The following is an 18,319-nucleotide window of genomic DNA, read 5'->3' on the forward strand; positions in this document are numbered from 1 at the left end:
AAAATGGAGTTACTGTAATCAGCATTCAACCCTACTCAAAGATAAATGAACAGTGCTGACTTACTTAATATCATCCCATGATTTTTTGTTACTTTAGCAACATATGAAATGTTTAGTAACAGTGTCTATAGAATGGTTAGTGATATATTTCAAAGAGGGAGCAATCTTATTTATAATTTTAATAAGGACTGGCTATAAGAGATCAAGAAGTTTTTAGAAATGAAAATCATTAATAGTTTCCCCATTTTTTATATCTATCCGGGCACTCTAGCTTCCTCAACTGATCGCCAGGAAATAGCACAATAGTGTTGAGAGTGGCGTTAAACAACCATCGATTAATCTATAAAAACAGCAGAAAGTAGTGTTAAATAAATTGTACAATACAAATGCCAATTCTTTGTGATCATTTCTATTAAATCACATACTAACAACATCTCATAAAAAACAAACTAAAAATGAAAAGGTAAATACTTTTATTTTGCAAAAATGTGTTCTATGGCAGTGATTGAGCTAGTTGTCATGCTGTTCTGTGATTGGACGGATAATAAGTAAAATACAAATGTTTAAATTTTCCTTACTTTACACAAAAACATCACAAGCGATTAAAAGTAAGTTCCAATAAAAGAGAAACTGTATGAAAATGCATTCCTTTTAAAAAAATTTTTACAAATGTTTTCTGAGAAAATAACAAATATTCAAACATTTGCAAATAAAAAAATCATAAAAAAGTAAAAACAATGATACAAAATTACATAATACAATGTTAAATCACAGAACCAGCTTCTCCTTACAGACTATATAGATTAGATATATGTTTTATTTCCACTTGGCCCCTGCCTGCTGTATATAAACAAACAATTGTCAAGCCTGTCACAAATCTACTTTTGTTATTGCTGGAATAATTTAAAGCCTCTCGTCTGCTAATAGGTGTAATTCATTTTTCATTACCAATCATAAGTATTAACCAATATTCTTGCAAGTAGTCAATTTTGTATTTTTTGTAAATTAAAAAAAAAACAAACTTGTTCAGAGGTAATGGAAAAAGTCACCTAAAGCAAAACATTTCACCTGAGCAATACAGATTCCAATACAGAAAAAAAATCATCAATACAGCTATAGCTATAGAAAGGAGGAAAGTTAGAAAACAGTTAAAAGAACACTATAAAAAAATTACACATAGAAATTTCTGACAGGCTTGAATTCTGATAATATTTACAATTCAAAATAAGCAGCTGTAAAATTCTACAAATCAATACTTCCTAGAAATTGACAAAAATATATGGTGTGTAATGTTCTACTTCATGTTGAGCAGTATATAAAAACATTTTTATTTCTTTTATAAAATTAAGTCTAACTTTTTGATTGGTAGCTTAAAATGAAAAATGTGCAATAAGAAATAAATGAATAGAAAGAACAAAAGTGAGACAATAAAATTGGTCTGTGCTTGATTATCAAATTTCCTAACATTTTCTTTCTAACATATACATTGTTTGTGATGGATTATTCAATTACAAAAGCTTACATTTCTTTCTAACATATACAATTATCTCACATACATGGCATGTAATATTTAAAAAATAAATAATATGTGCAGTAATTTTTGTTTTTTTGGAAGCACCAATTAAGCAAATTTATTGAGCTATGCAAATTTCCTAAGACATGTTTTGTATATTCATTTTTAAAACTACTGAAAAATAAAGCAACATAAACTGTTTTGCTGTGTAGAACATTAAGCAGTGCATACTGTGGTTGTCCAAGTTTCTATTTGAACTGCATGACACAGACATGTAGGTTCTAGAAGAAACAAACAGGTCCTGCTTCAAATCCAAACTCTTGGCCATCTGCTCCATAATCTTTAGGTGCAAAGTCCATGATTGGTAGAATTGAAACATCAGAGGCATAGACATCAAATATAGTCTTGCCCTCTCCAGAACGATCCTGCAAATATAAGAAATAGGGGGCATGAAAATATGAAATATATGTTGATTGCTGACAAATCTGATTTAATCCTCACATAATGAAGCGATATTGACAAACAAAAACATAGGTATTCACAAAGGAAATCCTTGTTAAATAGAGCGTGTAATGAAAAAATTGAAATAATTAAAGAAAATTAAAGTTTTTTTTAATCAGACCTTAAAACATGTGTGCAATGCAACTCCTGCAGTAATGTCCATTTTGACCTCCAGGGTTTTTAAAAACCCAACTGACTTGCAAATTTAAATGTAACATAAAGCACATGTAACCCATGTTTTATTTAATTAAGAACAAAGCTTTGTTTACAAAAGAAGAATGTCATTTTAGAATGAGATACCATGTGCTTTTAAACTTATTTCATGTTAAAACTGCAACAGCTTTTTATCATCCCTAACTCATATCAAACACCATCGAAAGCACTTTGTTTTACTAATTTTGTTTTATATTATTCTATTACAAAATGTAAATAGAGAAAATATTTTATTATGAAGGTGTGTAATAACATTTAAAATAAGACATTCATGTTTGTTTCCTGAAGGAAGATGAAAGCTATTTGACCTCATTAATGACTTTTAAAAGCAATGTTTTTATTTTCTGGTTTGCTTGTTGTAATCATAGTATTTAACTCACAGCACATCCATCGTTGACATTGCTGACATCAGTTGTGTCTATCTTTTCTTTATTGTAACCTTCAAGTGTGATGGCTTGGTCATAATTGGACATTTCTGAGTCAAACCATGCTATTGATTTCTTACAATAGTAAGTAAACTTCTGTGATGCTTCCAGACTACTTAAACGGAGGAAAGCCAATTGGACTTCATCAGGATATTCAATCTGTAAATGGAAAAAATGTGACTCATGTTAACAAAGCAATCATAAACTAAAAATACCAATCAAGAAATAATAAATGTACATTCATTTTTATGTTTTGAACCAAATGTCTTCTTATGATTTTTCCTAAAAAGATTTGGCTAATCTCCTTTCGGTATTTTGAACTTTTAATAAATGGGGAATGTGTCCATGCTGGCATATCATATAAAGTTATAAAGGAACATAACTGAAGAAAAGTAAAAGGGACTCTACCCAAATTTGTACTTAATCTCAGTTTTGTGGTTATAAGTATAAGTTTCTTAAAATTTGGTTGATGCAAACTTATTTTAGAGTACAGAAACGAAAAATTCAGCAATTTTCCATTTGTAGAGTGGCATAACTCTAGCAAGGTTAAAGTGATGCCACCAAAATTCAAACTTGATATGTTTGTTTTTTTTTTGGTAATAAGCATTGTGTATAAGTTCCACAACATTTGCTTGAAGCAAACTGAAGTCAGAGAACAGAAACCAACTTTGGGACATACAGACGGATGTACATACTGATGTACATTCAGACGGACAAGGGTAAAACTTAATGCCCCTACACTGGGGCATACAAAGTGTATTTTCACACCAACTGCAAAAAAAAAAAATCTAATAAATCAAATGATCTCCTTTGTTACAGTACTCAAATAAGAAATAAAGAGCTCAAACATAAATTGTAATGAATCAATTAACATATATTCGAAGTATGGTCATATATGAACCTTTCATATAGCGAGAAATAAATCAATAACATATATTAAAGATAAATTAGTAAATCTTACCGTTGAACCTCCTTTCATTTCACTAAAGAATGGATTGCCATCCTTCTTTCTTGGCCAAGCTTTAAGAGGTACCTGAAACAGATTTTTTTTTAAATAAGACTAATTTTTTATTTACAATCAATAAAGTTACCATTAAGAGTTGAGTGTGATAATAAACAAATTAAGTTATCATCATTAAGAAATCAAATTATTTTTGCCATCAATGTAATGTAATAATAATATATATAGCTCCCTTGTTCAATAGCGCATCATCAAATTAAAATGTACCATTTACTAACAAAATTTTTGTTTGAAAAGAATAGATACACAAATTTTTGAAAGTCAGCAAAATATTCACAAGACATATTAACCAATCAGTCAGAGATTAGACAAGTTATCCTTAGAAAACTTACCCCTCCTGATTTTTTCAGAGGATGAACACAAGTCTGGCCTCCAGCCTCCATGTTACACCAGACTTTCATCGCATCACTTGGAGAACCAAGATTAGGATCAACCCAATACCAACCTAAAATACAAATATCATTAATAACTTACATCTGTGAAATGTCTTAGAAAACTGAAAATAAGATTTAAAGCTTGTTAGAGTTGACTGGAAATCTTACAATTTTCAGACAAAATGGAATTTTTAATTCAAAAATGTAAAGGGACATGTGAGCATTTTCATATGGTAAATAACATTTTATATCACAGCAAATAAAAGATAATTTAAAATCATTTTAATCGTTCCAATGAAATACCTTGTTTTTTAAGACAAATAAAATATAATATTTTAAAAAGTCAAAGACATCCTGTAATTGCACTACTCTGTCGTCATACAGCAATATGTTTTGTCAAGACATTGTTTAAGTTAAAATCACAACCAAGTGAGACCGTACAGGAACATATATAGTTGTTTGCATTTTCTTCTTTATTTACATCAATAGCTTATGCAATGAAAAGAATATTCAACTCGGGACTGAACAACAGTGAAAAATCCCTTCTACCTACCTACAATACTTTTGATTCTATTATTTAGTTCAATGTTCTATAATTTGTCCAACTTAAAAAATATTCATTGAAAATATCAACAACAAAACATCCATGGAAATAGCCAGGAGTGTTTAGGAAATCTAACATACCATCTTTAGCGTCTTCATGGACCATTTGAATGTCACGGCAGGTTGGTGCTGGACTGTCTTCTTGTCCAGTAGGGTATCTTATCTTCTTTACCTCGGCTCTAAGCTGATCTATCTGACTAAACAGTCTACTAACTACTAGAGTTACTCCTTCTTTCAGTTCAACCTGTTTTGAACCCATGTCTTCTACCATAACAGCCATATCACTCTGGAAGTCTGGTACAGACCTTCGTCTACGACCATTTGAACCAGCTTTGTCACCTTGATTTATGTATCTACCAAGAAGTTCAGCTGGGAAGGCCTGTTGTTCACCTGGTGGCCCCATTGGCCCAGCTGGACCCTAAAGAAAAGAAAATTATTGTTCAAATATAGCCATCAAATTTCATATGTCATTGATCAAAACTTCTTTTTGTCTTTCTTTCTCCTTTTTTTAATATAAAATAACAATAAATAGTAAATAAAACTATTTTTTTTTAATCTAAAATCTTGTAATAGTTGTTCGATTATATGAATGAAGCCACTTGAATTTCATTTAAAAATTGATTACAAGGGCATCATGTTTGACAGTGCTGTAGTGCAATATGACAGCATTGCCAAATATTTTCCTGCATCATATCCTGTCCATGTTCTTAAAATAATTTTAGCCAGTAGGATCAACAGCATCTCCCCAATCTCACTTATTATATCAGCTTGATCTTTGATGTCTGTGACCTTCATATCAAATAGGAAATCACCTTTCCTATTGGGGAAATCTTTGTTTTCGGGCCAGGTGAGCTAAAAACAATGGACATGTATCTTTATGTATTATTATTAACAAAATAAGGTGCCACTGACATAAATAACTTGTCAAGCAAGGAGACCTAAGACAAGTTTACTATATAACATCTATTGGTTTCCATGCAAAAATACAAAAATGTATCAGACATTTATCACTTCAATGTTTGATCAATCTAGCCAATTTCCAATATGGATTAAATCATACAAAATTAAATCTACTCTTAATGATTAAAATGTTAATGAAAAGTAACTTACCGGTGGACCAATATTTCCCTTTGGACCATCAAGTCCCTAAAATAAAATAATAACTTTAAACAACTAATTGTTGCAACTCCAGCATGGAGGACAACTATAAATGTCACGTGTATTATGCTAATGAGTGTATTTGTTGAATTGATCATTAGTTCTATCATTAAAGGAAATCCAAGTATATAAATATTGGCAAATTCACCAGAAGTTGAAATTAAAAGTGAATATCTGTCAGTAAAATGCATATTCACAGCAAGAAAAACTGTTTTCCCTGAATATTTTTTTTTTCTTATCATCTCACATCAAAAATATCAATTATAAAATAATTAAAGCAAAAGTCATTATCTGTAAACAAAGTATGAACAGACAAGAAAACAAACGGCAACTAAGATGATCTGGCAAGATGATCCAGCTATGAGAACCAAGCAATATGATGAGGGTCCACCAACTTCCTGGATGGAAGAATGATAGACTGTTACTCTTTGCTTTCAAATATGCTGATGTGATGACCATGTTTAAACCAGTGAAGTGTATATTTAAAAGAATTGTGTATAGTTATTCAAGTACAAAATGGTTTCAAAATTGCCTGTTCAAATTGTTCATCTTAAAATATAAAAAAAACATCTTCCTTTCTGGTTTCTAGTGCAGCAAATTAAGTCAGGAACACATCATCAGAATTGTGATGATTGGAAACACAACACACAATATACAACCCTATATAAAAAAAAAGATGTGGTGTGATTGCCAATTACACAACTCTCCACAAGAGACCAAATGACACAGAAATTAACAACTATAGGTCACCATACAGCCTTCAACAATGAGAACAGTCCATACCACATAGTCAGCTATAGAAGGCCAGTCATACTCACTTGTTCTCCTTTAGGTCCTGGAGGTCCTTCTTGGCCCTGAAATATAATAAACACTTTATGGTAATCATAATTTACAGAAACAATAGAAAAACATGATGGAAATAAACTTATATTCAATCTGCTTCATAAAAAAAGTTATGTGTGTACATGTATTCAAATACAACATCCATTCTAGCTAATCTACTATTGGCAAATAAAACTCGATACAATGTCCTATTTACATCTTCATTACTTTTAACAGTATTTTATAATTTTCCATGCAAACAAATTTTCATTGTTTCTTCATTTTTTAAGGTTAACTTTTGGAGCCAAATAATATCTTTTATTACAAATGGCTTATAAAAAGTAGGTTATGCCAAAACACATAACAAACAGATCAATATTTCTTAGTACATATTGCCTTTGTATCTTATATTTATAAGCTACATATATGTTGAATAAATTACTTACTGGTGAGCCTGGCATGCCTTCAACTCCCATTAATCCTGGTGGTCCATTTTGACCCTGTAAAAATATATGACTTTAAAACACACATATAATAAGTATTCATGTCTAAGTTCTTGAATATATACTAGTTCATCAAGAATAGCAAAGTTCCACATTGAATTTGAAAGGAAAATAAATGATTGAGTTGTGGATATTTACTTAGCACTATTTCAAAAAAAGTGTCACATGAAATATAGCTTTTAAACATAAAAAAAAATCTGTTTTGTTGATCTTGTATAGCTGATCATTTAGCTTGTTTAGTTTATCTTTATTGTCTTTAATTTTGCTCAAAACACAAAAGAATAAATCCTCATTTAAGGGCAATCACTCCTATAAAGAGTGACAATCTACTAGCTATATTGTCAAAATTTGACTTGTTAGTAAATCTTGACTTGCTTATAATCTTTGCTTATCTTATATAAGTTTCTATCTATCTATCTATCATAATTTTTAAGATATAAGGCAAAACCACAAAAAAATGGTATAAATTGTCATCAAAGGGCAATAACTCTAATAGGGAGCAATAAGGTGGGCTATAAAGGTGAAAGTATCTGAGGAGATGAGTGCATTCATGCTTTGCAATTTCCCCAGTTAAAATAGAATGGCAATTGACTCACTGCACAGATTTGAATTCTGTGTATGAGTTTCATAAAATTTGGATGAGAAAAACTTGAGTTAGAGTGCTGAAACTAAATGTGGGACAGACAAAACGACAGAAAGAAGGAAGGACTTATGTAAAACTTAATGTCCCCATTGCCTAAGGGGGGGGGGATAAAAAAAATTAATAGACAATCATCATCCATAAAACACTACACTGAAAACTACATTGAACAATAGAAATCAAAACAAAACCTAAGAATTTAGGAGCTCTAAAAGGGAAAATAGATCTCCTAAAAAAACGGCATCTTCTATGTACAAATTATTGAGGCATTCAGGATTTTGCTGTACTAATATTAGGCTATAATGTATTCTATGAAACATGATCAGTACAAAATAAGTAAAACAGATAAAATTCTTAATATCAATGTACTATTTTCTATCAGACAGAGATCACAAATGTATATCTTAATTTGTAAATAAATCATTAAGTGGACAATTAGAAGTTTTAAACCCCTATTTTCATTTCCCCTGAAAATCAATAACGAGTACTTGAGTACAGTGCTTGCTAAGTATCTTATTTTAAATTTAAACATACTTTTAACATCAGTTTTAAATTAACTTACTAAAGGTCCACGATCTCCTTTCTCTCCAGGTGGGCCTTGAGGTCCAGGATGTCCTTTTGGTCCAGGATCACCAATTACACCAGGTGGTCCAACTCTACCAGTATTTCCCTAAAGGACAAAGTTATTACTTTAATTTGACTATAACAGGTATGTGCAATCAAGTTTTTGGGGTATTTAGTTAAATATATTATTAATCAAAATAAAATCACTATCAGACATATGCATCCTGTGGGGCACTGATAAGGGAAACTCCACAACATACAAAGGTGGTGTAGGATTACAGCTGGGGCATGTCTGCCTCTCGGACGTCAGTCCATATTTGGTCAAGAGACTGACTGAAACCAATAGGAAGGTGGCTCTCATGTTGACCAGTCACATGACTAATTAAACCAGGTGCTCCGCAGGGCGCAGCTTTATACGACCGCAGAGGTCGAACCCTGAACAGTTGGGGCAAGTATGGACAAAACATTCAAGCGTGATACAGCTCTGAATTTGGATTGTGATCAAATTTTTGACATTACATGGGTTTTTTTTACACAAAACAAATGTCAAGATTTTACAAATCAATTAAAGATTTCTTCTTCAAACTTTTTAAATCTAAAATTAAATAGTTGACACAGCATAGGTTTCTGACACAGAATGAATGTGGTCTAATGAACTTAAAAGTTTTTTTTTGCCTTTGAGCAATTCACTATGCTGTTGAATATTAATCCTCTCAAAAAAATGTTTGAAGAAATTTTCTTTTTATTTATGAAATCTGAAATGAGAAAAATTTAAACCCCCCCCCTTTTTTTTCACATCCCCGTTTCCCTTTCTCCAAAACTGATATCAATTCAAATTTCTAATGGAGTTTGCAACAATAACTACTCTTTTAAATACATCATAAAATATTAAAATGTAAAATAAAGTGCTTGTTATCACTGAATGGTAAAGATTGGTTGGTAGTAAAAGTGAATATACATTGTTTATTGTATAAAACAATAAAAAAAACTTCATCAGCAACATTTTATATTGGCAAATTTCCAATGAAGTTATTTACATAAAGTTATTGGCAAATAAAAATAGAAAATGACATCATAGTCATGTCTGGCAAATTTCCAACATATATTATCAACTACTATTCTATACAAAGAAAGATAACTCCAATTGAAAATTAATTGCTATTGCACAATATTGTGCAATTAGATATTTCTTGCTATTGTGCAATACTGTGCAATTGAAAATTTCTTGCTATTGCACAATACTTGATATGGAATCCTGATTTGGACCAACTTGAAAACTGGGCCCATAATCAAAAATCAAAGTACATATTTAGATAAAGCATATCAAATAAGCCCAAGAATTTAATTTTTGTTAAAATCAAACTTAGTTTAATTTTGGACCCTTTGGACCTTAATGTAGACCAATTTGAAAACTGGACCAAAAATTAAGAATCTACATACACAGTTAGATTTGGCATATCAAAGAACCCATTTATTCAATTTTTGATGAAATCAAACAAAGTTTAATTTTGGACCCCCATTTGGACCAACTTGAAAACTAGGCCAATAATTAAAAATCTAAGTACATTTTTAAATTCAGCATATCAAAGAACCCCAAGGATTCAATTTTTGTTAAAATCAAACTAAGTTTAATTTTGGACCCTTTGGACCTTAATGTAGACCAATTTGAAAACGAGACCAAAAATTAAGAATCTACATACATAGTTAGATTCGGCATATCAAAGAACCCCAATTATTCAATTTTTGATGAAATCACACAAAGTTCAATTTTGGACCCTTTGGGCCCTTATTCCTAAACTGTTAGGACCAAAACTCCCAAAATCAAACCCAACCTTCCTTTTATGGTCATAAACCTTGTATTTAAATTTCATAGATTTCTATTTACTTATACTAAAGTTATGGTGCAAAAACCAAAAATAATGCTTATTTGGGCCCCTTTTTGGCCCCTAATTCATAAACTGTTGTGACCTCAACTCCAAAAATCAATCCAAACCTTCCTTTTGTGGTCATAAACCTTGTGTTAAAATTTCATTGATTTCTATTTACTTATACTAAAGTTATTGTGCGAAAACCAAGAATAATGCTTATTTGGGCCCTTTTTTGGCCCTTAATTCCTAAACTGTTGGAACCAAAACTCCCAAAATCAATCCCAACCTTCCTTTTGTGGTCATAAACCTTGTGTCAAAATTTCATAGATTTCTATTCACTTAAACTAAAGTTATAGTGCGAAAACCAAGAAAATGCATATTTGGGCCCTTTTTGGCCCCTAATTCCTAAAATGTTGGGACCAAAACTCCCAAAATCAATCCCAACCTTCCTTTTGTGGTCATAAACCTTGTGTTAAAATTTCATTGATTTCTATTCACTTTTACTAAAGTTAGAGTGCGAAAACTAAAAGTATTCGGACGACGACGACGACGCCGACGCCAAAGTGATAGCAATATACGACGAAAATTTTTTCAAATTTTGCGGTCGTATAAAAATTGTTTGAAACAAAGTGTGCTAACTTCATTTTCAATTTGGCGTGGCTGTAAGCAACAAAGTTTTCAGCAGAAACTATTTTTGATTTAATTTTACATACAGGAATATTAAGCATTCGTAAATGATATGCAAGTCTAGAACATTTTCATGCTATGGCCGCTGTTTTGGAACAATTTAAACTTTTATTGGAAATTCCAGAGTGGTTCCTTCTGTCCAAGGAAGAAATTTCATCATTTGATTACTACCTGACCGAAACAGAGAATGATCTTTCTCGGGCTTTGTGGTCATTAAAACTAGACTGTGGCGCTTGGGATGCATTTTTTGCAACATAAATGCTATATTGCCGATATGTGTGACATGTAAACAGCCTCGCGCTGATTAAGAGATTGTCTACTCGATTTAGTACCAAGTTCTTCAAGATTAGTGTATGGATGTTAACTGAACCGCAAGTTCTGCAGTGACATTATTGTTAACGATTTTCTGCGTAAATCATCACAATGGAAGACATAGACAGAGTAAGAGAGTGGGTGGCAGACAAGAAACTCAACGAAAGCACGACGGATGAACTTAATATCCATTCTATGAATCTGATTTACTTATCTGAATGGTTTCCTTTTCTCTTTTAAATGTAAAACAACCACCCAACAAAATAAATATATTTTTGATAAAATACAGATAGTTGCTTTTTTTATAATTTATACAACTCCAACTTTGGAAAATACCAAAGAAGCAAAATAATTGCAAAGAATATCACAGTTGAGAAAATTAAATGCCACATAGCTAAACCTCTTAGAAGTACTAAAATTATAATAATATAAAAAACAATCTGAGATAGGAAGTGTCAACAAATTTTCTGACAAGTGTAATTTATTATCATCAGGTGCTGATATTAAGTTGTAAGAGCATATATTTTCCTATATTCTATTAAATGTTAGAACACTGAGATCTATTTTACTCACTTGACAATTGGATTTGTAATAGAATAATCTTACCTTTATCCCCTTCTCTCCTCTTTCTCCCTTTGAGCCAGATGGTCCTAGTGGTCCCTACAACATACAAAATTACCACAATTTAAAAAGGTAACAAGGCCAAATAATGGTTATCCTACCACCTTGTATTATCTGTTGTAAAAAAAATTAAAAGTCATCATTTCTCACCCAGATACCATTAACATAAAGACTTAATTAACCTTATCTAGTTTAATATCTTATCAGCTCTTCATGAAGTTAAACTCTTTTTGAAAATCTCAAACATTCTGATAAAAAATATCTCTCAGTTTTATCTGTTTGATTCCAACTTAAGTAATTGTTTGTCCATTACATGTAAACCATTGTCAGAACATGTAAGATTGCATTTTTAGCTGTTCTTTTTTCTTACAGCTATCCATTATTTGTGGTTGATGTAAAATCTGTTCAGTGGTCTCCTTCCCCTCTTTAAGGTAAAATCTTTACAACATGAAGTCAAATTTTGTCAATTTTTTTTTATAGCAGAAGACCTTTCCCTCTTCATACAACTTGTGACACCACATATTCTTTCATGATACTAGAAATTGAACAAAAGTTGTAGTGTTATGTATACTTACAAGAAGTCCCTGTTCTCCAGATAAACCAGGTGGTCCTGTGGAACCAGCTTCTCCCTGTAATATTGTATTTATAATTATCATACTTTTACCATTCATTACTTTTAAACATTTTTTTTACCCATTAAAGATACAAAATTCTCAAATTCCTTTGGCATAAATTGCTACCATATATGAATTTGTTGTCCATATTTCTGTTCTCACAGAAGAGAAAACACACATACAACATACATCATACATTAAAAATTGACATAAGCCTACATATTGTACAAAAGTAAGGTAAATTGAGTTGTCTATTTTTCTTACAGATAAGTTATAGGTAGTATATAATAGCAGCATGAATTCATGATAAGAGCAACTCTCCATGACACATATTCTAACATCATGTAAACACAAGAGTGCACACGCTGAAATGTCTCGCCTTCTATACTAATCATTGATATTATGTTGATAGTCCTAAGTATAAAGATAAGCTTTAATACAACTGTCACATTAACTTAACATTAACCAAGATAACTAAACAAAGACCAATGAACCTTGAAAATGAGGTCAAGGTCAGATGAACCATGCCAGGCAGACATGTACAGCTAACAATGCTTCTATACAACATATATAGTTGACCTATTACTTATAGTTTAAGAAAAATAGACCAAAACACAAAAACTTAACACTGTGCAATGAACCGTGAAAATGAGGTCATGGTCAAATAAAACCTGCGCGACTGACATAAAGATCATAAAATATTTCCATACACCAAATATAGATGACCTATGGCATATAGTATTAAATAAAAAGACCAAAACTCAAAAACTTAACTTTGACCACTGAACCATGAAAATGAGGTCAAGGTCACATGACATCTGCCCGCTAGATAGGTACACCTTACAATCATTCCATACAACAAATATAGTAGACCTATTGCATATAGTATGAGAAAAACAGACCAAAACACAAAAATTTAACTATAACCAGTGAACCATGAAAATGAGGTCAAGGTCAGATGACACCTGCCAGTTGGACATGTACACCATACAGTCCTTCCATACACCGAATATACTAGCCCTATTGCTTGTAGTATCTGAGATATGGACTTGACCACCAAAACTTAACCTTGTTCACTGATCCATGAAATGAGGTCGAGGTCAAGTGAAAACTGTCTGACAGACATGAGGACCTTTCAAGGTACGCACATATCAAATATAGTTATCCTATTACTTATAATAAGAGAGAATTCAACATTACAAAAAATTTGAACTTTTTTTCAAGTGGTCACTGAACCATGAAAATGAGGTCAAGGACATTGGACATGTGACTGACGGAAACTTCGTAACATGAGGCATCTATATACAAAGTATGAAGCATCCAGGTCTTCCACCTTCTAAAATATAAAGCTTTTAAGAAGTTAGCTAACACCGCCGCCCCACCGCCGTAGCCGCCGCCACCGGATCACTATCCCTATATCGAGCTTTCTGCAACAAAAGTTGCAGGCTCGACAAAAATTGTTAGTTGCTGTCGTCCATATTCGTTTTTCTGTCATTGGACTATTAAAATCAGGCCATTGGTTTTCTCTTCTGATTGGGGCTCAATATAGCTTTTTATTTTGTATGGGAATTATTGCTCATTGTTGAAGGTTGAAGTGTTCACATCTGTTCTTTTTAGTCTATGGATAGTTGCCTACTTTACTATTTATCCTATGTATAGTTGCCTACTCTACTCTGTAGCATATGGATAGTTGCCTACTTAACTCTTTAGCCTATCAATAGTTGCCTACTTTACTTTTAACTATTTATAGTTGCCTAATTGGCAATACATACCACAATTCTTAACTTTATTTTCAAAAAGATTAAATGGATTAACTGAAAAGTTAGATATCATGTACCGGTAATCATAAAACCTTTTGACAGAAATCTTTATGTTTGCACTTTATAAAAAAATCAAATATTTCTTTACAATTACCGGTAATAGCTGTGGTTTGGCCTTTTTGCCCTATAAGGCAGCATAAAGCAAACACTTATCAATCAAATCATACAACATTTGCTATCATACATTAAATCTACATGTGACAAACACTTGTATATACATACCACAGGGCCTGGATTTCCTCTAGGTCCTGAAGTTCCTTGTACTCCTGGTTGGCCCTAACAAAGTAATTACTTTAATATTAATTTTCCATCAAAAGTTGTGTTCAAATAAAAAATCCTTTGTAATAAATCTTGTTGATTCTCTTCTAAAATTAATCACTAGAAAGTCTTTTTAAACATATAAGGTTATGCACTTATGACTTTGCAGTCAGATCTACATTAATTTTTTTCATAGTGAGCTTTTTTTTTTGCTTTAGATATAATTTCCCAGATTAAAATTATCAAAGTTGAACAGTTTTTACACAATTTTTATTCTTTAAAATATGTGCTGTCCAACTACTTTTTGAATTAACTTTTTTTTAGATAGTACTTACTGCGGGTCCGGCTGGTCCTCTTGGTCCAGAATTTCCCTTCATTCCTTGACTTCCTTTAATTCCAACTTCTCCTATTGCCCCGGGTACACCAGGTGCACCTGCGTCTCCCTGCAATGTAATATTGTGTAAAATTACACCAATCAACATTAAAAATTACTTTTTCTAAAAGTTTGAAACTTAAGATATATTCAGTGGCGGATCAAGAAATTCTCAGAAGTGGGGGCCCACTGACTGCCTAAGAGGGGGCCTGCTCCAGTCACGCTTCAGTGATTCTCTATATCAGCAACCAAATTTTTTCCAAAAAAGGGGGGGCTGGCCCACCGCCCCCCTAAATCCACCTCTGATATTCTTGTTTAATTGATCATTGTTTAACTCAAACTTAATCAACTATCAGATATACAATAGCACCTTGTATTTATATTATCCAGACTGGCTGAAAAAATGTCACACAAAATTTTGTTAATGATACAATGTTTTTTGTTTTTTTTTTTATTTTAAAAAATATAAGAAGTTGATCAAATGCTACTGTAAAGTATAAAATTTATCCATGAAAACCATGTATGAAATGAGTGTCTGTTTGTATGCCCTACATAACAAATCCTGGTGATAGGATCTCATGAAATTCTGTATATCTATTGGTACTGCTAATTTGCAATAACTTTCAAACATTTGAAGTTTGGTAGCATGTAGCTAATGTATAAAGAGCTCAACTTTTGTTACTTCAATTTGACACCAAATGAAAACATGAAATGTTTGAGTTTTGCAGTATGCAAAACAAATGTCATTTCTTAAATTATTTATCATTGGAAGCTTACAATTGAACATTTTAACATATATAAGTTTTATTCAATTCTTATGAAGGACACAAGTTTGTTAGTTACCCAAGATAAGTAAATCTTAAACTAATTAAATCAAAAGTAGAAGATAAGAAAAGTAAACTCTTTCAGCATTTTGAATAAAAAAATCTAAAAATTATATAAATTTAAAAATCATAATTTCTAATGATTGAATAATTTAACTTTTTAAAATGGTACCAAACACCTTCACTGAAATTAATTTGGCTAGTTTAATTTTCTTAAAATTTTGACAGAATATTTACTTTGACCCTTTGACAAAAATAAAAAAAATTCAAAATTCCTAGTCTATATTGCAGTTTGATAAAAACACTAATTTTGATCATTGAGAAGCTTAATTTTCATTAACAATTGAACGGTATTAAATTGTTCAGTACATTTTTACAGAGTTATCTCCCTTTAGTGTAATGTACCACCTTAAGCAAATTCATTGGTTCTAGCTATACCTCCTCCTTAAAAAATGAAACCAAATTCATATCATATTCCTCAATTCATGAGTGTTTATAATTTTTATTTTTAAATGTAAATGTCTTACCTGTTTTCCATTTCTTCCAGGTAACCCTGGGTCACCAGGTGAGCCAACTGGTCCCTGTAATTCACAAATTATGTTAAGAACAAACAATTACTAAATGAGAATGTATTTAAAATTGCAAAACATTTGTGTACTTGTTTGTAAAGGTCTAGTTATGAAAGTCAGGGACAGTTTGAATTAACATGAAAACCAATAGTGAACATTTGAAAACAGTTTGACTGATTTATTAATTAAATCATAAATTTATTTTTGAATCTGTATAATCAATATCTAAAATGTGGTAAATAAATGGTCCTGTTGGGAATCATACCACATCTTCTTTTTTAACATTAGCTAAGTTTGATAAACGAATTTTGTAACTTACTGCTGGTCCCGGCGGTCCCTTGGGTCCTTCTGGTCCATCTCTGCCTGCCTCTCCCTACAAAGTATAAATTGGGATGCAGTATACCTTGAATACAATCTAAATCCTCAATACCAATTATAAGCTTGCATTTGTACTATGATAAATGTCCTTTGGCAAATCATACACAAAAAAAATATGAATCTGTTGTCACAACCTAAACCTCTGCCATTGATCAATCTGTTATCACAACCTAAACCTCTGCCATTGATCAATCTGTTATCACAACCTAAACCTCTGCCATTGATCAATCTAAGTATTTCATCACTACTGTCTACATTTGTTCTCTTTGCCACATTTACATCAAACATGTTGCAGAAAAAATATATAAATGGTTTCAGTATTTCATAACAGCATTTAAAATTAAGTTTTGTGTAATGTGCTGCCTTGTCATAAATTTTCCATACAAGACAAATTCCTTTGAGGTAATTTCTGTCAAATATATTTGCTTTTGCTTTTAGAAATTTATATGAAAAATCTAGATACTGTTTTGAAAATTGCTACACCTAAGTGTAAGTCATCAATATGCTTGAATGTTCATATTAATGCATGACCTTAAGAGAAATGCTATTCATGACCTTCAGAGAAATGGTATTCATGACCTTCAGAGAAATGGTATGCATGACTAAGCTTTAAACATTACGATGGACAATAACCTGAAGTAATACTAACCTTGTGACCTGGTTCCCCAGATGGTCCTGTCATTCCTGGATCTCCAGGCATACCCTGAAAATGTAAATTATTGAATCTATCATTTCTGTTAGCTCTTTTCATCTGGTAATATTTACTTCTAACAATTTAATGCTCACAAACAGGTAAAAAAGAATATAGAATTATTTATTTTATTACAATTACATTTCATTTTACCATATAAAACATTTCATTGCAGAATAAGTATTAGAAAAGTCTTAACCCTTTTGAATTTTTGTTGTTGTTACTCCATACAAGACAAATTTATAATTTGCAATATAAAAGACATGAAGTTACTGCCAAAGGTTAAAAAAAAGACCAAATAATAAGAGTAGACACCATATTAGTCTGTTACTGATAAAAAGAACTTACAGCATGGCCTTTAGGTCCAAATGGTCCAACTTCTCCCCTTTCACCAGCTGGTCCTTGGTTACCTTGTCTTCCACTGTCACCCTTGTCTCCTGGTTGTCCTTGTGGTCCCTATAAGGATACATAATAAAAACTTTATCATATTTCCCAACCTTATACCAACACATCTATGTCTGTGAAACTTTAACATTGGAGCTGTGTCTGATAGATATCAACCTTATGCAAGTGTACATAAACATGTAAATGTATAAATAGATATAGGAAGATGTGGTATGAGTGTCAATGAGACAACTCTCCATCCAAGTAACAATTATAAAAGTAAACCATTATAGGTCAAGGTACGGTCTTCAACACAGAGCCTTGGCTCACACCTAACAACAAGCTATAAAGGGCCCCAAAATTACTATTGTAAAACCATTCAAATGGGAAAACCAGGGGTCTAATTTATATAAAAAAAAACGAGAAACACGTATAAATTACATAAACAAACGACAACTACTGTACATCAGATTTCTGACTTAGGACAGATGCAAACATTTGCAGCGGGATTAAACGTTTTAATGGTACCAAACCTTCTCCCTTTTTCTGAAACAATAGTATAACATCACCACATATAAGACAT

The 18,319-nt window shown here is 31.7% G+C and overlaps 1 protein-coding gene across 2 annotated transcripts in view; it reads right to left on the bottom strand.

Moving 5' to 3' along the window:
* Positions 1–458: 458 nt before the first annotated feature.
* The window catches only part of LOC139512631 (collagen alpha-1(V) chain-like), a 74,422-nt gene continuing 56,561 nt past the window's right edge, over positions 459–18,319 (bottom strand). For both annotated transcript variants that reach the window (XM_071300378.1, XM_071300379.1), the window contains 17 exons: positions 17,701–17,808; positions 17,311–17,364; positions 16,603–16,656; positions 16,242–16,295; positions 14,853–14,960; positions 14,482–14,535; positions 12,401–12,454; positions 11,811–11,864; positions 8,336–8,443; positions 7,077–7,130; positions 6,627–6,662; positions 5,761–5,796; positions 4,732–5,068; positions 4,006–4,118; positions 3,614–3,685; positions 2,608–2,811; positions 459–1,938 (listed from right to left, as the gene is read on the bottom strand). In XM_071300378.1, coding sequence (XP_071156479.1) covers positions 1,795–1,938; positions 2,608–2,811; positions 3,614–3,685; positions 4,006–4,118; positions 4,732–5,068; positions 5,761–5,796; positions 6,627–6,662; positions 7,077–7,130; positions 8,336–8,443; positions 11,811–11,864; positions 12,401–12,454; positions 14,482–14,535; positions 14,853–14,960; positions 16,242–16,295; positions 16,603–16,656; positions 17,311–17,364; positions 17,701–17,808 — 1,644 coding nt within the window. In that variant the 3' untranslated portion in view covers positions 459–1,794. The remainder of the gene's footprint in view (positions 1,939–2,607; positions 2,812–3,613; positions 3,686–4,005; positions 4,119–4,731; positions 5,069–5,760; positions 5,797–6,626; positions 6,663–7,076; positions 7,131–8,335; positions 8,444–11,810; positions 11,865–12,400; positions 12,455–14,481; positions 14,536–14,852; positions 14,961–16,241; positions 16,296–16,602; positions 16,657–17,310; positions 17,365–17,700; positions 17,809–18,319) is intronic.

Source organism: Mytilus edulis, chromosome 2 (genome assembly GCF_963676685.1).
Source record: "Mytilus edulis chromosome 2, xbMytEdul2.2, whole genome shotgun sequence".
Classification (NCBI taxonomy): domain Eukaryota; kingdom Metazoa; phylum Mollusca; class Bivalvia; order Mytilida; family Mytilidae; genus Mytilus; species Mytilus edulis.